General features: G+C 46.8%; 1 protein-coding gene across 3 annotated transcripts; it reads left to right on the forward strand.

Annotated features, from left to right (window-relative positions):
- The first annotated feature begins 6284 nt into the window (after positions 1-6284).
- On the forward strand, positions 6285-20176 carry CCDC50 (coiled-coil domain containing 50). 3 transcript variants are annotated; one of them, XM_078869832.1, is made up of 11 exons: positions 6285-6616; positions 7216-7278; positions 7871-7988; positions 8568-8661; positions 11987-12059; positions 14216-14316; positions 14859-14924; positions 15355-15839; positions 17108-17205; positions 18875-18922; positions 19486-19538. In XM_078869832.1, exons 1-10 carry the CDS (start codon positions 6550-6552, stop codon positions 18919-18921), a joined length of 1212 nt encoding a protein of 403 aa, XP_078725958.1. In that variant the 5' UTR covers positions 6285-6549; the 3' UTR covers position 18922; positions 19486-19538. The 3 variants fall into 3 exon arrangements, with proteins under 3 accessions (XP_078725958.1, XP_078725957.1, XP_078725960.1); XM_078869831.1 differs by lacking the exon at positions 18875-18922 and having other exon boundaries at positions 6286-6616; positions 19486-20176; XM_078869834.1 differs by lacking the exon at positions 18875-18922 and having other exon boundaries at positions 6286-6616; positions 19397-19629.
- The last annotated feature ends 6384 nt before the right edge of the window (positions 20177-26560 follow it).

Consider the following 26560-nt stretch of genomic DNA (forward strand, 5'->3'; position numbering starts at 1 on the left):
GATGTGAGGATGTGGGGGGGATGTGGGGGAGATGGGCGATGGGAAGAGTGGGGGAGATGGATGATGGGAGGATGTGGGGGAGATGGGTGTGAACCCCCATCCCTGCCTCACTGTGACCTTGTGGCTCGGGTGAATATGATACGAGGGCTGTGAATTAATGCATTCGTCTTGGCCGTGCTGCCTACTATTTCTTACACAGCAAAACAAAACGGCTATAAATATTTGAAACGGTCTCAAAGTAAATCCTCCGGTTGCTCGGTGAAGCCATCACCGCCACGCCGCGTATCGCTGGTATCATATTTGTCATGAGTTCATGCGCAGGCGAAGTGTGCAAAGAAGCATGGAGAGACGAGCGCATGAGATCACTGAGGGACAGAAAGAACACACACACAGTTACAGAGATCGCATTTTAATATTAGCGTTGTTTACCCAGGAAATACAATTTCAGCATTGAAATATTTGGCCAATACCAGATAGATTGTTTTTCAGTTTTGGGGAAAAAACGGAGAACCCGGAGAAAACCCATACAGAATATACAAACTCCACACAAAAGCACCGCAGTCAGACATCGAACCCACTCTTCTTAATAATTACGGTGCGAAATAAGTTCAAGATACATGAGGCACAAGCGTTACCAGAGCCACCCTGTCACCCTATAAAAGTAAATGGACTTGGGCAGAACACATCGCTCAAAGGGATGATGGCCGGTAATGGAGATCAGTGAGCCAAAGGATAAAGCGTCTCCGATAGGATGTCTAAAGCGTCTCCGATAGGATGTCTACCACGGAGATGAAGCAATTAAATTGGTTTCTGTGCAGGAGCATGAGAGATGACGACTGCTTGAGGAACCCTTCATCCAACAATCACGGCTGCTGGTAAGTGCGCGTCTCCTTTCTGCTGTGGGTCGTGTGCTTGGCTTTCTCCGTCGCATATTCTCATTGAACTCGCCTTTTGCCCGTCCAAGGACGAGTGTATTGCAGTAAATCTGAAACTTGCAAGCGAAAAGCAGATCGCGACGTGATATGCATTGCATCAATGCGTGTGCAGTTTGCAGAGGTGTGGACTCGAGTCATGTGACTTGGACTCGAGTCAGACTCGAGTCATGAATTTGATGACTTGCGACTCGACTTGGACTTGCATAACAATGACTTTGTCCCACCTATGAGATGTGGACTCGAGTCATGTGACTTGGACTCGAGTCAGACTCGAGTCATGAATTTGATGACTTGCGACTCGACTTGGACTTGCATAACAATGACTTTGTCCCACCTCTGGCAGTTTGTAAGGGCGCGGTGACACGGACCTATTGCATGTTCATCACGACGTCATTTTTACTTCGATGTCTCAACAGCGTGACGGAGATCGCGTGACGTCAGGGCTCTGCCTTTGTAGCGAGGGCTGTGAGTTGACGCCGAGGAGGGAGGAGGAGGCCCCTCGGTCCCCCACGTGGAGTGACGTCACCCGCTAATGAATATTAATTGTGGAGTGTGTCCATTTGGAGGACGGCACCTGCTCATGATTATTAATGAGGGGGGGTCCATGTGGAGGACGGAACATGTTCATGATTAATTATTAATGAGGGGGGCTGGTCGACGTGGAGTGACGTCACGAGCGTTGCACACAGACATGCTTGGCTCATTATAGTTGGTAATAATAATGGCGGGGGGGGGGTGTCCATTTTGAGGACGCCACCTGCTCATGAATATTAATGAGGGGGGCTGTTCGATGTGGAGCGACGTCACTTGCGCATGATTATCAGTGAGGGGGGGGGTACTCCATATTGAGTGATGTCACCCGCTCATGCTTATTGAGGGTGGGGGGTGTCCATTTTGAGGACGTCACCTGCTCATGAATATTAATGAGGGGGGCTGGTCGATGTGGAGCGACGTCACGAGTGTGAAGGACAGACATTCCTGGGTGATTATCGTAGGTATGAGCATACAAATATGAGACATCACATTGGCCGTTAAAGATAGTGGGCTTAGACAGGACACTCCACTAGAAGGGATTGATGGCTGATGTTTCAGAATTAGAATCCTTATGTAAACTGGAGGAATCCGATGAGCTCTAAAGATATTTTTCACAGATGTCAAGCACGTTACAGCAGCAAACGATGTTTGACACTGCTGTCGGAATGGCAGTCAAAGCAGAGAATCGTCCGAAATAATACATCCACGCGGGTTGACAGAGCGATGACATCAGCTCGTATGCAGGTGCGGGGTGGATTGCCACATCGCAGCGGCTTGTGGAGGACTTCATCCAGCAGTGGATTGACCATGACTGCTGCTGATGATTAAATAAAAATACTCAAAAACAGCGGTGTTCTCAACTTTCTTGTTTATTCTGTCGACACTGCAGCCAAAGAGCGACTGATATCCGACCGGAACTCCCGCGTTGGTTTCTGCTGTGTGTGTTATATTTTCGAATCCTTACATGGTAACATATTCACAAGCGCGCCTGCATTGGTAGAGTTGAAAAGTTCAAAGTAGGGTTGAACGACCCAAAAACGATCAAACACAGACAAGTGAAACAGAACAGAGCTTGCCGAAACGAACAAAAGATCACAGGGCTTGGGCAATTGTTGGTGCGGCCTCTGGCTGCATTTTCGCTTGTCTGTGGTTTCCTACACATCCGTGTGTAAATTCTACAGCATTCTGAGATATAATTTGCATGATGCTGTATAAAAAAAAATGATTGTAACTATTGTTAAATAATCGATCCTCTTTCATTTATCAATGTAGAACGTAGCGCAATTCTAAATTTGGTAACTTTGGTTGATAACACAGGAACAAAATGGCCTACTCTTAAATTACTTCAGGGATCGTTAACATCCGCTGTGAGTGAAACGTACTATTTTATGATCAACATACCCGCAGTATTAACCAGGGCAGTCTTCCGGATTCAAACCAACAAAGGGCGAACGCGCTGCCGCTGGGCAATGTGACTGCCCATGATGATGATGGTGCTGGTGCCGATGATGGTGGTGGTTTGGAAGAGCGTTTCTGAGCATTTCTGAAGTCTTGGGGAGGGGAAACGCCTTAGCTTAAACAACATCAAAGGACAAGGTGAGGTTTAGCCTGATGGTGCTGCCGTGCCTCACATATTGCAGGAAGTGACCGCTCCTTGTGAGTCTTTCGGAGATCTTTGGTGGCGGTGAGAATGATTGTGGTGATCATGTCGAAGGATGGATACTGCTGATGATGGTTGCCTTGAAGATAGTTTTTTTTTGTAGATTAATTCACATAAACATATACAGTATGGTACAGGCGCGTGTCTGGTGGGGTGGTACTGTGGTCATAGGGCATTCCTGTTTTTGTATTGTTTGTTGTAACTTTCTGACCTGCCCCTATTGGACATGTGAAAAAAAGCTTCATAGCTCATTGGATTCTTCCAGATCTTATTTATTCACGATGTACTTACAAACAAATCAGCAGACTACCTGCTGGATCTCCTCACTGTTTCGAAGAACAAATGTGACCTAAGGTCTTCGCTCATTTACCAGCTTCACATTCCTTATTGCCGTACAAATACTGGAGGAAGGGCCTTTGCTATTGATGCCCCCAGAGTCTGGAATGCTATCGCCAATAAACTGCAACTTGGACCACTACCTGTGAGATGTTATCTCAAAACTGCTCTAGAGGAAGTAAAATAAAATAAAAATCACGACGTTTCGGAGGCAACACAAGTCTCCGTCATCAGGTGGGACCGTCACAGCCAGATTTGCTGCATCAAGTGAGGCAATGATTCAAGATGTAATCCCTTAAAAGCAAGTTGAGGGGGGAGGAGAGGGGGGCGGAGCTCATCAGAATCACATCTCCTTGATGCAGCAAATCTGGCTGTGACGGTCCCATCTGATGACGGAGACTTGTGTTGCCTCCGAAACGTCGTGATTTTTATTTTATTTTACTTTCATTAATTTTAATGTTTTACCTACGTGACTTTACCGAAAAAACCTAAGAATATGAATCATTGCAGTCACGAAAGCTTCAAATCTAGAATTTATGCTCTAGAGGAGTTGTACACCCCTAGCTGCCACTGCTATTCAGAATGGCCTGAAATCAAATGTATTGTTCCGGATGACCGCTGCAAAGTATGATCTTCAGTTTTGATTATAGTGTGCAGATTTTTAAAGTGTATTGAAACATGTTGATACTGCTACTGCTGCTGTTATGGAGTGACTCATGCAGCCAGCTATGGCTGCAAAGTTTGGTCGTACATGTTATGTTTTTCGTTTATTGTTAAATTTGAATCACAATTCCTATGATCACTGTTACATTGTTTTTATAGCTTTATTTTGATGATTTGGAAAATGTTTTGGTTTAGCCATGTTTTTGTTGTAGTACAGAGTTAGCCTGATAACTTTAATCGAAATTGTCTTATGGTTGTTATTGCTTGACTTGCATCCCACTGGGATTTTTGCACGCAGCGTTGATATGCGGTGTTTTTTCTGGAAGACTTTGCAGTTTTTTTCTGGATTTTTCTGTTGCGTGTAGTCACTTTAAGATGTTCTTTGTTCGTGTTTTTGTTTGTTGCGGTTGCACCCGAGTCAAGAGCCGCTTGGCTCACAGGGCTATACCAAATAAATGAAACTGAAAAAATTAAACTGTCCATTATAATCATCTTCTTGGTTCTTTCGGTAAAGTCACGTAGAAGGGAAGTAATAAAATAATAAAAATAAAACATAATAAAACAATTCTCACGACGTTTCGGCCACAACGCAAGCAGTCCATTATAATGTAAATTGCCCCCACGAGTTGTACGGCCAGGGTTCCTCTGCTCGTCTGCGCTGCTGCACCGTTTACCACGCAGCGGGGAGAGCCGTGACGACTCCCATTCCTGTGACTACCCGCCCCCACTGGAAATCTCTTAAAAAGAGCTTCAGAGCTCATCGGATTCCTCCGCTATGAATACAGATTCTAATTCTGACTTCAGTGGCGATAGCGCCATTGCAGAATTAAACGAAGTGACGCTTGATTTGAAGCTTTCGTGATTGCAGGAATTACTCTTTGGTTCTTTCGGTAAAGTCACGTAGAAAGAAAATAAATTAAATAATAGAATACGACGTTTCGATTGCAACACAAGCAACCGTCATCAGGTAGAACTAAAATTGAGAGAGAGACAAAACACAGTGAAGGAAACGGCGTATTCTATTATTTAATTAATTTTCTTTCTACGTGACTTTACCGAAAGAACCAAAGAGTAATTCCTGCAGTCACGAAAGCTTCAAATCAAGTTTGAACCACCTCTACGGGGAGGATGTAAGTTGTTTTCTCTCTCTGTGTCTGAGGATGTAAGTCTGTGTGTCTCTGTCAAATTTCACACTTAACTTCAAATTTAGCAATCTTTGGAGAACGTAATCAACCAGGCTATGCGTTAACTGTTTGTTAGCCGACTCTGTGTTGCATATGCATTATATTTCCATTTTTTTTTCGAAGTTTGTTTTCTCAAACGGCCTATTTATCTCTTTAAAATTTACCAGGCTCTCATTCTCTCCCCTGTCCGCTTCGGGGTGGATTTCCACACATCTCTGGTTTATTGTGAAATTTCGGTCACAGTTCCTATGATCACTGTTACATTGCTTTTATGGCTTTATTTTGGTGATTTCGAAAAGTTTTTTGGTTTGGCCATGTTTGTTTGTTGTAGTACGGAGTAAGACTGATGGCCTTAATCTAAGTTGTCTTGTGGTTGTTGTTGTTGTTTGACTTGCATCCCACTGGAATTTTTGCACACAGCGTTGGTGTACGGTGCTTTTTCTGGAAGATTTTGCTGTTTTTTCCTGGATTTTTCTGTTTGCGCATAGTCACTTTAAGATGTTTTCTCGTTCGTGTTTTTGTTTTGTTGCGGTTGCACCCGATTCAAGAGCCGCATGGCTCACAGGGCTATACCAAATAAATGGAACTGAAAAACTGAAAACAATCTTTGGAGATAGCAATCAACCAGGCTATGCGTTAACTGTGTGTTAGCCGACTCTCTGTGTTGCATTGCTTTACATTTCCAAAATATTTGCTAAATTTTGTTTTCTCAAACTATTTCTCTCTCTAAAATTCACCAGGCTCTCATAGGGCCATTCGATCTTCTTTCCCTCGGTCGCTTCGGGGTGGATTCATTGACATGCTAATTTCTATGTCCCAGCAGCTGCCCCAGCAGACCCACCTCTCTCTCTCTGCCCCCCACCTCTCTCTATTTAAGGCATCGACACAGAGGCATTGGGTCTCTGTGTGTCTATGTTGTGTCTCTCTCTGTGTGTATCTGTGTTGTGTCTCTCTCTGTATGTCTCTCTCTGCTTGTGTGTCTGTCTGTGTGTCTCCGTGTCTGTGTTCTGTCTCTCTCTCAATCTTAGTTCTACCTGATGACGGTTGCTTGTGTTGCAATCGAAACGTCGGACTCTATTATTTGATTTATTTTCTCTCTCCGCGACTTTACCGAGAGACGCACAGAGGAAGTGACGCGCTCTCAACCCGGACGCGACGCGGCGCTTCCGGCCGCGCCCGAAGCAGAAGGAGCGAGGAGAGCGGAGACGGCGGCGGCAGCAGCAGCGGCAGCAGCGGGATGGCGGCCATGGACGCGACCATGGACGCGAGCGTGGACCAGGCTCACTTGCCGAAGGTGGAGGAAGGTGAGGAGAGCACGAGATCAGGACGAGATCGTGGCCAGCGCCTGAGAGTCGGAGCTCGATCCCCCCCCCCCCACTTGGCGCCCACTTCCGCGTGCGGAAATGGAGGCCGCGTTTGTTTACAAGGCGAGCGTGCGGCGTGAGGGGTGGGACGTGCAGACTGGCGGCCACCTGCGGCGATCCATCGTCTGGATTGTGGGAGGCGGTCGCAGATCCACCATTGTTGTAGGAGGCAGTCGCCCTCCACTGACAGCCGTGAGCTGAGGAGCGACGTTCACGACAACGATCCGAGCTGCGGGCGACTAAGAGGCAGCAACATGGCACAGTGGGGGCACAGGTCTATGTTCTGTGTCGTATAACCTCTTGCCAAATAAACCTTCGATTCTTCACGTGGCCTAAATGTGCACCTAGCCTGGCACAAGCACTGTGACGACATCATCGCTATTTAGTGGAGAACGGCGGTTGTTTTCTCACCCGTGAATGGTAAGGGTTTGAAAATGATGGCACTAAACTCGCAATAACTTTACTCTTCCTTTTTCATGTTCAACAATTGTCCTCAATTACATGGTGTCCGAGTCCGTAATTAAGTGTTTTTGTTGCAGTAAAGAAAGAATTCTCTGTGCTGGAGGATGGAGTACTTGCTCACCATCTACAAAAGCAGGAGAGTACGTCTGCATGCAGATACGCATCCACTTGGATACATCCATTATAATTTCAAGGACGAATAGAATCCACTAAATACGAATCGCAGCAAAAATGTGCGTTCATGGATCTGTGCTTGTGGCAAGAGATTGTGTTTTTTCAGAGGTTCGCGATTTGAATCTGGCAGGCCACCCTAGTTAAGTGTGGAGTGTATTAACCGTCAAATACTACGCGCCATCCGCTTCATGGTGAACGTGTTTTTGATCTCTTGACTGCATTCGAAGAAGATTAGAGCATTGTGTGCCGTGTGATGGTCCAAAGTTGCCGAAATTAAAACAATACTCGCAAATGCCTGAATTGGGAAGACCTCACAATCGTCGCCCCAAATGTGAACCTGAGAAGTGTGGTAACAATAATATAGTGAAAACACGATATTATTATTTACACTATGAGACCTCCTTTACCAGTGGCAAAATATAGTAATAGGTATAAAGGTGTCAGTTTTTGTACTAGTTGAAAGGGTAAAAACCTATTACTATATTATTGTTACTACACTTCTGGGAGCCACGAGGTGATTTGTGTGGCTCAGCAGCCTCGTGTCCTGTTCTCATGCAGTTGAGGATCACTACGCCTCCAACGTGGTGAAGAGCCGCCTCGCGGCGGGCGACGTGCGTTTGGCGCGACAGCTGCAGGAAGCGGAAGCGCAGCGGCAACGTCTAAATCGGCTGACGATGTGAGTGTAGGAACACGAGTGGAGCCGACATGGGGGAGAGAGAACAGTCGATGTTTGCATGTGAGGGTGGAGGAGAGAGCGCAGTGGATTTCCCAGGGTGGAGTGAGGGATGTCTGTGTGTGGGGAGCTGTAATGTCGTGGATAGTGTGCTGCGCAATGAATCCGGTGACCGGAGTTCAATTCCTGCTCACAGCCAAGCCAGTGACGATTATCTGAACTGGTCCTGGGCTTTCTATAGGACGAATCGGCCTCAAATGAGTACTTGGTGTGGTATGCAAACATTGCCATTGGCGAGACAAAGGCGTTTAGGCGTGGTGGTGGCCTCCCACCCCCTTGTATACCGTACTGGCCTTTATAGGTGCTGACTAACAGCACTTGCCTCAAGAGTTTAAGCCTATAATGGCAATCTTTGTTTTTGTGAGGATGCGTGGAGTACAGTGAGAGCGAGATGGATGTTGGTGTGAGGAGTGAGAAGAGACGGTGGTGGATGTATGTGTGATTAGGGTGGGTGAGAGTCAGGAGGAGGGAGGAAGGTGGAATGCCTTTCAGTTGATTGAGGGGATGTCTGTGTTTTTTCAGCGAGGAGCGAGATGCTCACGTTGCCATGGAGCTACAGCAGCAGGAAGAGCGGGCGCGCGAGGAGGAGCGTCGGGAGCGAGAGCGGCAGGATGCGGTGGGTGCACGAGAACATACGGTGACACTGCAGTCGGAGCACATGGGAAATGATGATCGTGTTGAGCACAAGCCCCTGCTGGAGTAGGCCCTGCACCATCAAAAGTCCCATTGGACCACCCAGGTTTACTCTCGTCCTACGGTGTAAAATTTTACAGGCAGAAATTCGCATCGGCTCAGAAATCGCTTAGTGCGAAACCTGAACTATCTTTATTGCATCCCAGACCGATCGCAAAGATGGATGCCAATCAGTGGTTGCTAGGGATTGCGTCATAACTCCCCCTACATCAGCCAATCAGCTGCCAGGAAAACAATCCTGATGGAATATGGCTGCTGTGACATTATTGCTCCATGCATTCAGTCAGGCTGTGTGATTTTTTTGTGCATTTTTGCGTGTGCAAGTGCATGTAATTGTTAAATTGTGTTACTTTGCCTGGGAATGTATATGTATGTGAGTGCATTTTCTCGTGTGTTTGTATTGTGTGCCGTGCTGGCCTTAATAGGTGCTCGCCAGAGGTCGCAAACGGGTTTTGATTCCTTACCCGTACCCGGCCGCACCAGGGTCGAAAACGGATACCCGGCTACCCGTACCTGGCCGGGTATCGGGTAGGGTACGGGTACCCGATTGCGACCTCTGGGATGAAGCCATGTTGCAGGCGCGGGTGAATTGATTCTAGGAACTTGAATTGTGAGAAGAGACAAGACGTTGGGAAATGAGTGACAAACGGTTACTCACCAGTGACTCACGGCCTACCCGTACCTGGCCGCACCAGGGTCGCAAACGGGTACCCGTACCCGGTCGGGTACGGGTAGCTGGGTATCGGGTAGGGTACGGGTATCGGGTACCCGGTTGCGACCTCTGGTGCTCGCTAAGAGTGTGTTATAAGGCTATGTCTGTTTATGACGGTGTGTGTCTGTACGGGGGAGTATTTGTATGTGGGTTTGGAGGGGGGGGTGTTTGTGTGTTATTTTTAGTTTGTGTGTGTATGTCTGTGTATATTGTAGGGAGTAGTTGTGTATGTATGTTAAACTTCTTTCGCACCGTACATAGCCACCCGCTAACCACTATGCTAATAGTGTAGTGGTTAGCGTGCTGCGCTATGAACCTGGCAACCTTATTTCGATTCCTGCTCGCGGCCACCACCAGTGACAATTATCTGAACCGGTCTTGGGCCCTCCCCTAGGTTTACTCGGCCTCAAATGAGTACCTGGTGTGGTGTGTAACCATCACTGCTGGGGAGACAAAGGCAGTCATGGTGCTGGCCACCAACCCTCTATTATACTTTTCCAGCCTTCACTAGGTGCTCGCTAACAGCACTTGCCCCAAAAGCCTGTTAAAGGCTATACTGGGTATCTTTGCCTTTGTGATAATGTGTGTGTTTATTTGTGTGAGGGCACGTGTTTCATGGACGTGAGTAATGGCGGAATTAACGAATTCCCCTTGCATAAATCCCGTATGGAATCTTGGCGTACCCAATTTGTAGAATTGCGTAAGCCGTTTGCTACTCGGACTCTTGGTTTATGCTGAGGCTTGAGTGAATGCATTGAATAATAGTGATGTCTTCAGACATGTATAGGTTTGACTAGACTAAGCCCGCGATGTAGAGCATTTGTGCCCAACCTGTGGACCACAGAAACTGGTGGACATCAAGGCCATGGGAGATGTCCCGCTGAACTATTGCAGATACTATGATTTATTTATGCAATACACCTAAACTATTTTACTGCCCATTGCACATCTTTTCAGATTAGCCAAAAAAAACATTTTAAAACCTATTTCTGGTGCGACTGCGTGTGTGACTTCATCACCAGGTGTTGCTTAAGTCGTCCTCCGTCCACCTGGTCTCCGTAGACTACAGAGGGTGGAGAGGGCGACTAAAGCAGCAACTGGTGAAGTCACATGCACAGTGACAGCTGAATAAGCTTAAATAATTAATCTTAATCGAAGCTGAGGAAACCTGACATCTAAATCATTTGCTATTATGGCTTTTTAATTCAAATGTATGATGCTTTTCGAGTAGGTTTCATTTTTTAAAGTGTGTTATTGGTGTGTGATCGTCTGCGGACATTTATTGAGGGTTAACTTCGTCTGTGGGTCCAGAATGGCTTGGGATCCACTGCTGTAGAAAATATTAAAATATTGTATCTCTTTCCCAAGAGTCAACAACTTGCAGGACGTTGTGATCTAAAAGCTCATGCTTACAATGGCAGATATTACCTTTAATGATGATCGTGATTTGTTTTTGATATAGTGCCCCATGTACCGGGGTGTCTCAGAGCGCTTTACATCACGTCTCAAACATTGATAGGATACCTCCAGTGGCCACTGTACTTGTGCGCACAAGGTGATACAACTCCTGGCCTGCAAATATGAATTAATCTGCCAGTAGTGGGTGTCAATTACTTTGTGTAATTGCAATGTATTAATTTATATTGTCTGACATTTTAGTTCTATAAATAAGAAAATGGACTTGAGAATTCACCGCATACAATGTACACCTACCGAACGGTGCAGTCATGCACAGAAGGTCAAACACCTAAAGGATTCTCAATATTAATTGTGTTTATTGCCTGAGGCTTGCAGAGCCAAGCTAAGGTACCATTAGGATACTCGGTGTTCAACATTCATTCCTAAAACGTCTTCGGCTGTCAATCGCGAATGATGACGACAGGAGAACAGCTAGCACTTCCCTGCGCTCTGGTGGGATGAGAGACCAGCCCTTGAAATGTAGATAATAACTGCAGGGATTTTTTGTTTTCAATCTACTGAGATTTTACAGATCTACAGTGGGAACGAGCGTCGATTCAACTGAACACCAGTCGAGCTCAAAAAAACAACGTAATGCATGGTTGTCTTAAGCAGCATTGCCATTTAATATATTTTTTCTTAAAATTACTTTTTTATGACATAACCAGTTGTGATCGATCTTCTAAAAAACCTTGATGTTGCTCATTAACTTTGAGACCGTGAGACAGACTTAATTATAAACACATTCCTGCGGAGGGAGCTGGTAGGAACGTTGGGTTGCTCTGTCAATGACCAGGGTCAACGGCGGCGTGGTGTATTCCGCTAATATGGCCAACTGTGAGGGCGGGCACAAGCCGGCGTGAGTAGGTTAAACGTTGAGTTTTATAAGGGCACCACGGGTGACTAGCCCCTCCCCACCCATCCCCACCCCACCCAGCCCTCTCCACCCAGCCCCACCCCTCCCATTTTTGGATGCACGATGGACGGACGGACACACTAATCCCCTGTGGCCTGGTGTAACCAGGAGGTTCCTACCAGTAACATTGGGATGTAAACGTGTGTGCGTGTATGGATGCAGAGGGTAGCGCGCAGGCTGCAGGAGGGGGAGCGTAGAGGTCGCCACGCAGACTCGGCCGCGCATCCATCCCCAGGTGAGAAGGGCCCCGCATTGATCTCCATACAAGTGGTAGGGGTGCTGACATGGCCGAGCAGGAGCGCTTTGCCACTCGTTTACGGAGATTTTCTTTTTGAATCCGACAGGCTACCCTGGTTAATACTGCGGATGTATGAACCATACTGCGGGTGTATTAACCATGATACACTCGTTCTGCTTCGCAGTGCACCTTAGATCCTGTTGTCATTCGAATAAGAGTAGGCCATTGTGTTGGTGTCATGGTCCGAAGTTGCCAAATTATACACAAATAACTTTCATTTGAAAATAGCAATCATCGCCCTCGACTGCAAACGCTTATCAGGACACTTTTCAAAAAGTCTTGTCTGAGGCTTTCCTTGCTAAACAAGTGTAACAATACAATTATACAAATGCATTAAAAAAATCTGTCTTGTTTGTATAATTTTCCTCCATTAATGCAGTTGTGTTCTCTTCATTTACCTAATTGACCATATAATTTGCATAAAATGAGCATAACATTCCTCCACATTATTATGCACGAATCTAATCTTTCCGAATCCATGTAAATCAATCCGTATATATCATTGAGCACACCCCTGATTTAAAATCCGGCTGGGTGGCTCAGTGGTAGCGGGAGCAGCTTGCAATTGCAAAGTTGCGAGTTGAAATTCTGTTTGGGGGGTTGATTCAGTCCGCCAACCCTCTAGGGTCAATAAAATATACTCGCCTTTTGCCCGTTCAAGGACGGCTGTATTGCAGTAAATCTGAAACTTGCAAGCGAAAAGCAGACCGCGACGTGATATTCATTGCATCCATTCGTGTGCAATTTGTAAGGCCGCGGTGACCGACCTATTTCATTTTAAAGGTTATAATCCCTTGTTCATCATGACGTCCTTCTTACGTCTCAATAGCGTTACGGAGATCGCGTGACGTTAAGGTTCTGCCTTTGTAGTGAGGATTTTAAGTTGACGCTGAGGAGGGGGGAGGAGGTGCTTCGCCCCCCCCCCTTCCATGTGGAGTGACGTCAATGGAGGGGAGGGGGTGTCCATTTGGAGGACATCACCCGCTCATGATTATCAATGAGGGATGGGTCCATGTGGAGGATGTAACTTGTTCATGATTATTAATGAGGGGGGCTGGTCGACGTGGAGTGACGTCATGCACGTTACGCACTGACACTCTTGGGTAAATATAGTAGTAAATACGGGCAGTCCTCGGCTTACAAATCTGTTTCGTTCCCGAGACCCATTTGTAAGTCGAAACACTAATACACTGTTTTTAAATGCCCACATCGTCAGGGTTATGAAATGTGTTACAGTTCAACAAATTTGGAAGCAGTGTTAAACTCCTAATTAAGAATAAATATTGTAAAAAAAATATTGTATAGTCAATAAAACTAAATTAGGTAACATAAATAGAAAAAAAAAACCTGTTTTATATTCACTTACCTTGAGTCCTGCTGCTGGCTTGCTTGTCAGAAGAAGGGCAGTGTGTCCCCACAATTGCACACATACACACACGGAGCACACAGACACACGGGAGCACACACAGACAAAGACACGCACACACCCCAACGACAACAATCGTTTGTATGGCCTTAACAGACTGTTGGGGCAAGTGGTGTTCAACGAGCAGCGCGAAGACTGCCTGTACCGCATAGTGGGAAGCCAACAGTGTTTGTCCTATGGATTGCCTTGCTCCAGCTATAGGAAAGTGGTGTTTCCACCACTGGCTGTAAATGGGAGATGCACTGCCTCTGCTCATTTGAACAGGGCACCACTTTGATTTTTGAATTTTAAATAAGGGTTGCATCTTTAAACCCCAAAGGCTGACAAAAGACATGAGTGCCTTGACCCTAATTCTCACTTACATAAGATGTGCAGCTGTTACAGCTGGAGTACATTCTATATGAACTGACAGTTTCCACCATTTAATAATGAATGTCGTTGTGTTTGGCTAGCTGTCATGTTCATTGAATAATTTGTAGATTAAAAGTTTTTGAGTGTCGTGTTTGCAGTGTAAGTGTGTATGGCCGTGTGAGTGTGTTCGTGTTAATTGCAGTGGTGCGGTTGCACAACACCCGGCACCCTGGATATCCTTGCAAAAGAAGTGTTCCATCTCAAGGGCATTTGAAATAAACAAACTAGTGTGGTGTGGGTCTGTGTGCTTTACTAGTACGGGACCAAGTGGGCTATGTGGAAGAGGGGGTGGTGACTGAGGAGATTGAGCTTGACGATGCGGAGCTGGCAAGGAGACTGCAGCAGCAGGAGGAGCAGGTGAAACGGCCGAGTGAGAACCTGTGACGACGCCTCATTGGAAACGATGAGGTGGTAAAGTGCCTAGCGGTAGTGTGAACGCTGTTTGTTGCAGCGGTGTTTGTGCTTTGTATCCAGAAGGCCACCCTGGTTGATACTGCTTTGGATATTAACCATAACGTACTTTGCGCTACCTGGTTCACATTGGACGTTTAAGGTCCTGTGATGTCATTGGAAGAAGAATAAGCAATTGTGTGCCAGCATCATGGGTTGCTGCTCCTGACATGGTGATCTGGCTTGACCACTTGAATGTGAAATTGTAGTTGTTGCTCTACACCATACGAAAGAAGAAGAATGGGCCAGGTTTTAAACATCTGTTTTAACAAGGGTTGTAATGTTTTATTTCTTTATTTTAATATCAGCAATTTCTACAAAAGTTTTTGGAGGAGACCTTGGTTGCTTATGAAATCCCTTGGTTGCTTATGAAATCCCTTGGTTGTGTATTATTTGTTTTTATCCCTTTACGCAAATGCAAGTCTTGTCCTGTTTGCATTTCTCCCCAGAGGGCATGGAAGGCTCACCGGGCAGCCGATGCGGGGCTCAGGGCTGCAGTATTGGCTCAGGATGAGGTTAACAAGTTATCTGAACCAACTTCACATCTCACCTGTGATTTGTGAATCGGCATCCGTTTGCTTTTATGAAAACTTAACAATCTTTTTTTCTGTTTAAGTTGCTTTTGGAATGATTTTCATTAGGTTTTACAATTCAAGATGTATTAAGTATACCGTCGTGTATTGGCAAAGAACTAAGTTATGAATTCGATTTCTGCGGCGTATATATTAATGATCGTGGTTTATTTTGTTATACAGCGGCATTCATGGTAGTTGTCTTCTCAAATTGCTGTAGAACTTAACACGCTTAGTTTTGGCACAAGTGCGGGAAGCCACAGACAAGCGGCGATGATTGCCCATGCTCTGGGATCCTATACTGGGCTGTTTGGCCAACTCAAGTGTTTATACACTGAACAATATAAAACACGTGTCTCTGTTTCTATCCCAGGAAATCGCCAAGTTTATCCAAGAGAAGGAACTAAAGAGTCTCAAACAGAAAGAGAAGACATCGGTGAGGGCGAGAGAGAAAGGAGAGATGGAGAAAGAGAGACACAGAGACCCAAGAAAGGAGAGCGAGTGGGTGCGGGAGAGGGAAGCGGGGAGGGAGAGACAAGAGTGGGAACGAGAGAGGGAGGAGCGAGCAAGGGGGGAGAGACACGGTGACCCGCGTAAAGAGATCGAATGGCAAAGGGAGAGAGAGGCGAGGAAGGAGATTGACACTGGTGAGAGGAGAGAGCAGGAGAGGCTGAGAGACAGACACAGGGATCTGAGTAAGGAGAGTGATCATGAGAGACATATGGAGGCACGGGGATATAGGGAGGGGGGGAGAGAGATGCACGGGGAGAGAACCCCGGGAAGGGAGAGGAGAGAGCCTGTGTCTGTGAGGACTGCTGATGAGAGAAGCGGTGGCGATTCCCAGAGAAGACCGCCAAGGTGAGCGCACTTCCTCTCCCCCCCCCCCCTCTCTCTGCTTCCCTTCTTTCAGGTATCCCTCTCCCTGCTGCTTCTCGCCCTGCTCCCCCGCTCCCCCAGATCTCACGAATTCACTCTGGCAACCAGTTGTGGCCTCAATCACTTATTTGTCAATATTACCATGGTTACTGTTTCCATGAGCTTCGCACAATGATTCCTGCAATGTTGGCTTGGTCTACCAGACCAATTGTTTATTCTCATCCACAGTGGGCAACCACCACACTGCAGGTCACAACACTTATCTTGGCTTATTCCTTGCCCTTCACTCTGGAACTCCCCCCCCTCTCCATCATCCATTTTCCCAAAGCTCTTCTTTCTAAGAAATTTGTGTAACCGCCCCTAAAAAAACAATGTAAGGCTATAAATAATATTGTTAAGCTAATACCTGTGGATATCACCTGCTATGACTTGAATCATAAACATGGATATTGACAAGGAAAATTAAATAGAAACTGACAAGTACACAGACATACAAGGAAGTATGGAGCACTACATGCTTGGAATTACACTGAGAAACACAAACGTGGATTAGAGAATCAATGCAAGTTAGAGTACTGTTAAACACTGGGGATGTCAACACTCGGTAAAGTAGAATAGTACCTGTCAAATAAGATGGTCCAAAAATGTGTAGTTAAATCTTTTTTCCATGGTTAATAACATCTTTCCAATGATTACTCAGTTTGTACCCATCATCACGGTTGAAGTGATGTCTGTGTTTGTATATCTGGATGGCTTCGTGTACAAACCTTTGATGGTAGCCAGAAGGTTTGCAGAGCACCTTGGTCTCGGAAAAGACATCTTATTGCCTTAATAAAAATTGGCTTGGGAAAAAGAAATCACGATATGGGATGCTGGTTGGTGGTCAAGACTAGAGACGGAGTAGCAGCCAAATGGAACAATGCCCAAAAGTATGTCCACTACGGAGATGGAGCAATAAAATGAGCTCATGTGCTGCACCCAGATGGATTGTTTAATCGCAAGACCGTAAGAGATTGTCACAGCCTGGGGATGCCTCCATGTATCAGTGGGAAGGTCATGGGTTGATAATGTTGGTGGGAAACCCACAGTGGTTTTCCTATGGATAGACTCATCTCTGCCATATGCATGTGTAATTTCTACCGTTAACTCGGAACGCTTAATTTAAGCAGGAAATTATTGATGATTTCCTCTTAAGAGGCAGTGGATTTCAACAAAACATGAACATTGCCATAATTATTGTGGCTCTGCAGGCCGCCTCCACCAAAGAACATTGCGGAGGAGCTGGACCCGACATTTGATAAGCGACCAATGAAGAGGCCGCCCCGCCCTGCCGCGCCCCCCTCGCACGGTACGTTTCGTGTGTGTGTAGCTGTGTGTGCCTGTGCATTGTGTTTCTCTGTGTGTGTCTGGGGGAGCGGGAGTATAGCCGTGAGTGCATTGCAACTAACCCGGCCACCTGAGTTTCATGCCTGCTTACAACCACCATTGATGACGAATATCTGAACTGGTCCTGGGCTTCCTGTAGGTCAACTCAGCCTTAAATAAGTACCTGGTGCAGTCTTTGACATCATATTTGGGAGACAAAGGCGGCCGGGTGCAATGCTGGCCACTTACGCCCTCGTGTGCGGTGCTGGCCTTAATAGATGCTCGCAAACAGCACTTGCCTCAACAGTCTGTTAAAGGCTAAAGGAGGGAACTTTGCCTTTGTGATTGCATCTGTGTGTCTGTCTCTGTTTTGCCATAAGCTCCACAAAAAATAAGCACGTGCCTAGGTATTTATCATCGAATGCTTCACCCCCTCTGCTCCTCAAGAGTGATGGGGTAGTTGTGGGGAGAGTGGAGGCGTTTGTGTACCTAGCCAGTGTGCTTCTGGCAAACTCCGGTTTGGCAGTGGAGGTCTCACTCCGAATCAGACGAGCGGCACCTTTCCATCAGCTGCATAACAAATGTGTAGAAGCTACCTGGCCTATCGCTCCATCCGAAGCTCCGTGTCTTCTCAGCCATAGTTATGTCCTCTCAGCCATAGTTATGTCCTCGCTTATCTATGCTTGCAAAACTTGGACCCCTTTGATGGAACATCTATGTCGGTTTGAAAAATCCAGGATAACCTGCCTACAACCCACCCTGGGCTTTACCATGAGTTGTGTTCTATTATTTTTTGTTGAACTAGGATCCAAATCGGAAACAAAGCATCCTTGCCTGTAGGATTGGCAGTTCAAGAGCATTGATTTACGCAAGCTTGACTGCTGATGAGACACTGAATGTTGAAACCTATCCCCAGTTGCTTGTCTTGAATCAATACTGCTAATATTATGCATTCCCATTTAAGCCGTGCGGCGATGGGTTGTGTAAAAATACTTTATTAAAAAAATGTATGTGGAGAGTGTGCAGGAGAAATTGTCTGCTCATTTTCTTGTATTTGGTGGTCTCTGGTTTAGGGTGTTTCATAAGATGGACCCAATTTCAAAGCAGTATACAGATAGTCCATGAGTTACGATGGTCCGACTTACAATGGCGATAGCGATACGACAAAATTGTAAAATATTTCAAATTTCGCGCGGTAGGCAAACGCAGCAGCGTACGAGGTACGAATACTGTACGTTGGGACGTTGCCGGGATGTACGCATCTCCCGCCTTTCTATTAAATTGCAGTTCATATAGGTAGGCGAAGAATTTACCTTGTATTTTATTGTGCAATAGAGTATTGTAATTAATAAATACATACAGTATATAGTTTATACAGTACGGTACTGTAAATTGCTCTGTTTTGCTAAATTATCACCATTCTTTAAGACTCCTGGGTAGGCTAGGCCATCTTCGACTTACGATATTTTTGACTTACGATGGGGTTGTCGTAACGCATCTCCATCGAAAGTCGAGGACTACCTGTATTTTACGATGGTAACATGTTACAATTACACTAAAAGTTACAAACGGTTTAATAAGTTATCAAGTTTTACTAACCATTTTATAAATGCTCTGTGCCCTCCACCTGCTGTACGGACAACATCGAGAAGATAGTTACATTAGTCCCAAACGCCTCTCTTCTCACGTTTTCCTCTGAGGTGCGTGGTTGCCCTGTGCTCTTACCCTTGCATAAATCGTCTGTGTCCTCAAATTGTCGCTACCAACGACGAATGCTCTTTGACATTGGTGGATCAAAACGCCGTTGAAACGCACGCTGCACCACAATTACGGATTCAGTCTTGCTGAACTGCAGAACACAAAACGCCTTGTGTCACCATCTTGCGAAAGACTGAGTCTAGGGGCTGTTTGTGCGCTGGGAGAGGCATCTAGTGGTAATCATTTGAAACTGTATGCCCCGCCCACTTTATGCCCTGCCCTCTCTAAGCCCTGCCCTTTCAAGTGGTAAGAGTTTCATTCATGGGCGGTTTGTGGTTGCAGAGATATAGCCATTTCAAATCGGGTCCATATTTTTGAAACACCCTGTATATTTGGTGGTTTTTGCTCTGATTTCTATTTGCCTCATTGTTGTGCTTTGTTTTTATGTTATTTCTTTTGTCATTTCGGTGACCCAGGTCAGTCACTCTTCAAATGAGACAATCGCAGTCTCTTGAGTCATCGCCTGGTTAAACAAACTTGAAACACTTGGCTGTGTCCCTTGTAGACCGAACACAAGGCCATCCTATTGGCAGCCTACCCGCACACACAGCCAGCGATGAACATCACGTCAACCGGAGCTGGTCGAGAGATGACACTCACGGAAGCCAGCCGGTGGAACCAGAAGGGGCAGCTGCCTGGGATGCAAGAGATCAAGGGCCGAGGTGGGAGAGAGGAGGGAGAGTGCTGACAGGAGAGGGTGAAGACCGAAGTCGGAGCAAGAAAGAAAACTGCAAGCAGCAGTGAGAGGCCTCCGAGTTTCCCACGCTCAGCAAAGTAAACACCATAGTGCTCAGCTTTACCAGCAGTATTACTCGTGTGCATAGTGTGTGTGTGTGATCAACAACGTCTTGTTTATATTTCTAGTGAATGTTCTGTGCAGCAAGTGCATTGAACCATCGCGAGCTGTGCCACAATTGGTCGCACCGTCCCTCGTGCCGGCGCTTGATTGGCACGGCAGTGTTACGTGTTCTGTGTTTAGTGGACCACACCTTTGCCAGTGTGTAAGTGTGGCGTGCGCGCATTTGACCAGCATTCCCATTGTGTGGACACCCGCACAGGATGGCCAGTGTCTTATCTGTGATGTCAGTTTTTCTTGCCTTATTTTTTACGCTTCAATAGGATATTGTACCGATTGTAAAATAACGATGCCTTTTATTTTTAGACACCATAACAGCCAAAATATCATGCGCTTTTTTCAACGAGCTTGTGATCGGTGTTTTTTGTGTGTGTTCAGAAGCGAGTGTCAAGCAGAGGGGATGCATTTCTTGTGGTTGGGCTGTGTGGTGTGGAATCATTTTGGGATGGGTATCCCAATGCTGACATCGTAAATCAGTCATTAGCAGAGAGCACGTCAAAGCTTGGTGATACAGTATATAAAAGCAAACTCTTTATTTTATTTAACCTGGGAAGGACGCAGGAAACCGGGATGAATTGAATTTTCAAGAGTGACCTGGGCCACCAAAATGACAAGTAACAGCATAAAACACGAAGTACAGCAATGAAGCAAATATAAATTGGTGAAAAAACAACCTTTACAGAAATTGAAAGTGCCAAAACATAAATCATTAAATTATGGAATGTATGCCATTGCACTTGATGATTCTCCTTTAAGGCCCAAACTAAGTCTATGGGCATTATTGTCAGGTAAGAGATTTAGTAATTCAACAAAAAAGCACTGGACTTTGAGAAGGCAGGAACTTCTCCACAGGCCAATACGAAGACGGCACTGCGCGCCACTTTTCACTGGAACGTGAATTAAAGTCCGCCATTCCTTTTTCGTGGCATGACCTCTATGTAGTATGCATGATGAACTTATTTTGCACCGTATGTAGCGAACTGCTAGTTGGACCTTTTTAATAGATATCGGTGTTTTACACAAGGTAGTTGTATATCCAAACTTGATATCAAGCTTTCGTGACTGCAGGAATTACTCTTTGGTTCTTCCGGTAAAGTCGCGTAGAAGGAAAAGAAATGAAATACTAGAATACGACATTTCGATTGCAACACAAGCAACCGTCATCAAGTAGTTTTTTTTCTTCTAAGTTTGTTTTCTCAAACGGCCTATTTCTCTCTCTAAAATTGTATTTAATTTATTTTCTTTCTACGTGACTTTACCAAAAGAACCAAAGAGTAATTCCTGCAGTCACGAAAGCTTCATATCAAGTTTGAACCACCTCTACGGGGAGGATGTACGTTTTTTTTCTCTCTCTCTGTCTGTCAAATTTCACACTTTAAATTTTAGCAATCTTTGGAGATCGTAATCAACCAGGCTATGCGTTAACTGTGTGCTAGCCGACTCTCTGTTGCATTGCATTACATTTTCCCAAAATTTGCTAAATTTAGTTTTCTCAAACTGCCTATTTCTCTCAAAAATTTACAAGGCTCTCATAGGGTCATTCGATCTTTCTCTCCTGAGGTCGCTTCAGGGCGGATTCATTGACATACTAATTTCTCTGCTCCAGCAGCTGCCCCAGCAGACCCACCTCTCTCTGCCCCCCCCCCCTCTATTTAAGGCCTCGACACAGAGGCATTGGGTCTCTGTGTCTATGTTGTGTCTCTCTCTGCTTGTGTCTGTCTCCGTGTCTGTTTTGTCTCTCTCTCAAATTTAGTTCGACCTGATGACGGTTGCGTGTGTTGCAATCGAAACGTTTTATTCTATTATTTATTTTATTTTCTTTCTTCGTGACTTTTCCAAAAGAACCAAAGAGTAGTTGTATATCCCTTTATTACAGTTTTTATTCTGGTTTCTGAGTCCTTGGGTGCATTCTGAGTATTATTACACTTTGTGTGTCTGTCTTATCTCCATCCAGTAAACCCTTTATCCGTGAGTTCTGGATTCACGAGTTTTGCATATTCGCGAGTTACTAAATGTCTACTAATTCCCTATTTGCGACCCGCTGGGACTCCAGTATTCGCGAGTGTATGTAGTGCCAGGCCACTGATACTTGGAGGTGCACACAGAATTTAACATTTCAAGCTCTGCAGAGATTAGGCACACCCCCCCCCCCCCTCGGCTGCCCGTGTCGTCCTCTGTCTCGCAGTAATCCCACTCTGAACTCGGATTTTTACTTTATACTTGGTCGACTAATACATTTTGGTTTAAATGAGTCGACTGAGGTCCATTTTAAAAATAACACGAATTAAATCGGGGAAAGTGTTGCAGCTATAACACTCCCCAGTGCTAAAATGATGACTGTTAACAAATACATGCATCTCCCGAGGAGTCGTCCTGAGTTCCTCGCTATCACCTCCATCGTCATAAAATATCAAAAGTAATAAAAAACACATTGTTCTGTCTAATATATTATTTATTGTAGTACTTTTTATTAAACTTTTAGCATTTCTTCCTCCCCCCCCCCATATTCACTCGCATACCAGGAACGTAACCCCATTTTTCCCATTGGAACAAGTTTTCTGCATTCACGAGCGTTTTCAAGAACGCAACCTTTGTGGATAGAGGGTTTACTGTATATCTATCCCTTTGTATCTATCTCCTTATGGCTTTTGTCTAGTTTCTCTGTCTCCATATCTCTGCCTGTCCCTCTTATCTACTGATTTTTTTCCATGTTGCTCTGTATATCTATCTGCATTTCTATCTCTTTCCATGTCTTTGTCTATCATGTATTTTTATAATTATATCAACTTGCTCCACTTGAACCCAGTATAATTGCGTGCGTCATGCGTGTTTAAAATTTAAAAATTTACAATCGGGCACCATAAATATGTATGCATGGCTGAGTTTGTGCATGTTTGTGTGCAAAAGTCTTGCATTTACTTGTCTGTGCGTCTGTATCCATATATGTAAATATGCCTGCGTGTGGGAATGTAATGTGTTATGACTTTCTGGTTTGGCAGCAGAGGTCTCCAAATCTTTTCATCAGCTGCATATCGCTTGGTGGAAGCTTCCCTGGCCTTTCTCTCAATACGAAGCTCCAGGTCTTCTCAGCTTGTTATGTCCTACTCTTCAAATGGATCTATGTTAGATCCATTTGAAGGAACATCTACACCAGTTTAAAAAAAAAACCATTTAGGCTGGCCTGCCTGAATGATCCATCCTATGCTTTACCAGGCTGGATTGTGTGAGCTCGTAGATCGACGAAAGATCTGGGCAGTCCCATCGGTGAGCTGCTCCAGCAGACATTGCTGCGTTGGTTGTGACATGTAGTCTGCATGCCCAAGTATCTTCTGTTTGGCATTTATAAGAGGGGGCTAAATGAGCACGGCATTTGCTAGAGAAGAGATGGGCTGATGTGGTACAAGAGGCTAATATAGCCGAGTGGACTTGCCGATTACTTATGTAACGGTTCGAGAGAGGCTCACACTGTTCTGGGAAGGCAACATTTTATTACTGAACACAACTTGTAACGATACACGTAGGGTGGTGACCACCGACCTATCCTCACTAACACTCGTTAACACTAACACACTGATAGCAACTGGCTTGGCCAAGCCAGGAGGGCTACTTCTTGGCCACGCTGACTAGAGGCTTGACTTCACTCATGAGGCGTCTTCATCCCGGACTCGAGCAGCCTCGCACCAGGTGCGGAGGCCGCTTATATGCGCCACAGCGTGGCCGGGGTGCGGCCTGGCCACGCCCCCCTTCGAGAACCCTCGAGAAGGCTCTGCATGTAGCCTCGTGGCCCCCAAGATCCCCCTGGGGCTCCCGGCCCCCACCTTGATCCGGTCACATGTCCGGTGATTAACCCGAACAAACTGTGCCTCCCAACAAGCAACATGAATAAATAACGCGAGAAACATATGTATGCATTGGAAGAACCCCGGACGACAACACGATAACGGCAATAACACCAATCATACAACAACAAAATAACATCCAACCCTGAGGCACCCCGCACTAGCAACCCGACGACCACTAACGAACCGCTGCGGGGGAAGAAAAGCACGCACACAAGCAACAATAAAGACCCACAGAACAACTTGCAATGTGTGATAGTGTTATTTGAACCGTGTGGTCCATGAACGAGTGGGTGTGGCCCTGCCCCAGCACCCTGGGAGGTCCGGGGTAAGCGTCATTGCAGGCGGGTGTTTGCGGCTGCCCCATCGGGGACTGTGGTGTGGATGGTGGGCGGTTGGTCGTCCGCATCCAGCGAAACGTGAGAAGCAGCCCCCGTTGGCACCGAGGGGATCACGAGCTCCGATCCTGCGGGCGGTACCACCTCTCGGTGTGCCCCCCATCTCGCCCGGCACACCAGACATATTCGGCCCTCAGGGATGAGAGATGAGTTAACACGACGGGGTTGCACAAACGGTTTCAGTCGCGACGGGTGTATAAACCAAGTCCAGCGGCCGAATCGAATCTTAACGCATTGAGGCCGGTCGGCCTGCACCACCTCGACCGGCCCTCGCAAGGGCTTGTACAGCTTAGGCGACATGCCAATAGGCACCTGTGGACAGTGCAGCCAAATCCTGTCACCAGGGACCCACTGCTTGCCCAATACACGACGACTGGATTCGCTGATGTGCCCGAGGTATCGTACTGATTTCTGCAACAAATGGCACTTTTGGGGTTTGAACTTGAGATTAGCCTGTCGCATTTTGAGAAAAACAGTGCACAGCCCGACAAGATGTTACTCAAACGTTCGACTGAATAAAAATAACGTCATCTAAATAGATCAGGCAGGAGTCCCACTGGAGTCCCGCCAAAACCAATTCCATTAACCTTTGTAAAGTAGCTGGGGCCGAATGTAAGCCCATCGGGAGTCTATTGAACTCGAACAACCCTTGCGGCGTCCGGAAAGCCGTCTTAGGCCTGGAGCAATCGAGGGGCAACTGCCAGAACCCCAAAAGGAGGTCGAGCGTAGAGAAAAATTGTGCCCCCGCCAATGTGTCCAGTGAATCATCCATACGGGGCAGGGGATACACGTCCGCCACAGAAATTTGATTGAGTTTGCGGAAGTCTACGCAAAAGCGCAGACTCCCGTCGTGCTTCTTTACCAGCACTATCGGAGCACCCCATGAACTCGTGGATGGGGATATGCCGTCGGCAGCCAACATTTCGTCGACAGAGACTCATATGTGCTCCTCAGCCGGGCTCAACCGGTTAAGGGTTCTGCCGGATCGGGGGAGAGTCACCGGTATCAATGTGGTGGCTTAAGAGAGTCGTGCGACCCATTAAGCAACTCCCGCAGCGCGGACCTCTGACTGGCGGATAGATCTCGATTCTCGTCACAAAGAACGTCCGCTCATATATTATCGCCTGGCCGTGCGCACACGGCACTATGCGAACCGCCAACGTCCCCGATAATATCACTCTGAACCACCGCAGCCGACGTGTGAGCGAGCACCGTACCCGCCTGAATAACTGACGCGTCAGGCCCAACATTTAACACCTGAATAAAGGGCTGCCGATCCCGTGACACGAGCATCTGCGCTCCCACGAGTGCCATTACCCGGCCCGCTCTATTGGATGGAGCCAACACGATACCCCCCTTGGTGGCCTCACGATCGAGCGGCTTACGCAACCGCAGGGGAATGAGCATCTGCTCTCCTGGGGAATCGTGACTGTATCAGCAACAAGAGCCTGTACAGACGCACAGACCCTGTCCGAATTAGTGGGCGACGATAAGAACGTAATCCATCGCCCCGAGAACAACTCCAAGCACCTGTGGTCTGTGAGGATTTTGAGGGGCATCTTCCCAAGGAAGTCCGTCCCCAACAAACACGGCACCACTACGGAATCGAAGACCAGGATGGGCCCTTGCAATGTGATGCTCCCGATGGACACCTCCACCACAATCTGACCCAAGGGACGGATACGGGGCGCAATAACCGGCAATGGGCCGGTAAAATATTGAAAATTAACTCCGAAATCATGGTGGCGGAAGCGCCAGTGTCAACAAGGATCCACACTTCAATGCCCTGAATGTTACCGACCGTGGATGACCCGGGGGCCGCGGCCACGACTCGACAGGCCAGCTGCGACCACTGGTCGCGCTAGAAAGGCCAACCATCACCCGACGCAACGGACCCCTTGCGCGGCGCAACTCGTTGAGGACGAGTGATAACAGTACGCGGGTCAACGTGATCAAAAGATGGGTGAGGTGGGAACAAGGGCCGAATGTGTGGTGCACCTTGACTCGCCTGGGGACCCTTTGCAGTTGATGGTGGACGAGAAGACGTGGACGGTGGCCCGAAGCGTCCATGGCGCGGCGCCCGGCACTCCACAGCGACGTGTCCTGGCCGCCTGCAATTGTAGCAGACGCTGCGAGTGGAGCCTGGACAGGGAAGGTAACGCGGAGACCGGTCGCGTCTCCATGGCCGATCGGTAGCATGCCCTCGACCTCCGCCACCGGCCACGGCGGCACAAACCGGGGCGGGCTCGTCCTCTTCCGAAGCCTCGCACCTGTCCGCTGGAGCAGCACATGCGATGAGCCCCGAGCATTTCTTCAACCCGAGGTGAGACTGTATACAGCGCGCAATCACGAGGGAAGTTGGATCGTCCTCTTCTGAAGCAGGTAAGGTGACATTCAATTCCTTTGCCAGCCCCAATAACTTGTCCATAGCCTGTCCAACACCAAGGAGTCGATGCCCGCCGCCTCCATCTTCGGGAACGTCGCCTG

This window comes from Lampetra fluviatilis, chromosome 28 (assembly GCF_964198595.1).
Source record: "Lampetra fluviatilis chromosome 28, kcLamFluv1.1, whole genome shotgun sequence".
Taxonomy (NCBI): Eukaryota; Metazoa; Chordata; class Hyperoartia; order Petromyzontiformes; family Petromyzontidae; genus Lampetra; species Lampetra fluviatilis.

What these genes read in the sequence shown, in the direction of transcription:
- CCDC50 (XM_078869831.1), top strand. Translation starts at nt 6,550, where the DNA reads ATGGCGGCCATGGACGCGACCATGGACGCGAGCGTGGACCAGGCTCAC. An exon ending in CAGTATTGGCTCAGGATGAG is followed by an intron (nt 14,925 to 15,354) that starts GTTAACAAGTTA and finishes TTTCTATCCCAG; the next exon opens with GAAATCGCCAAGTTTATCCA. An exon ending in TGCCGCGCCCCCCTCGCACG is followed by an intron (nt 17,206 to 19,485) that starts GTACGTTTCGTG and finishes TGTCCCTTGTAG; the next exon opens with ACCGAACACAAGGCCATCCT.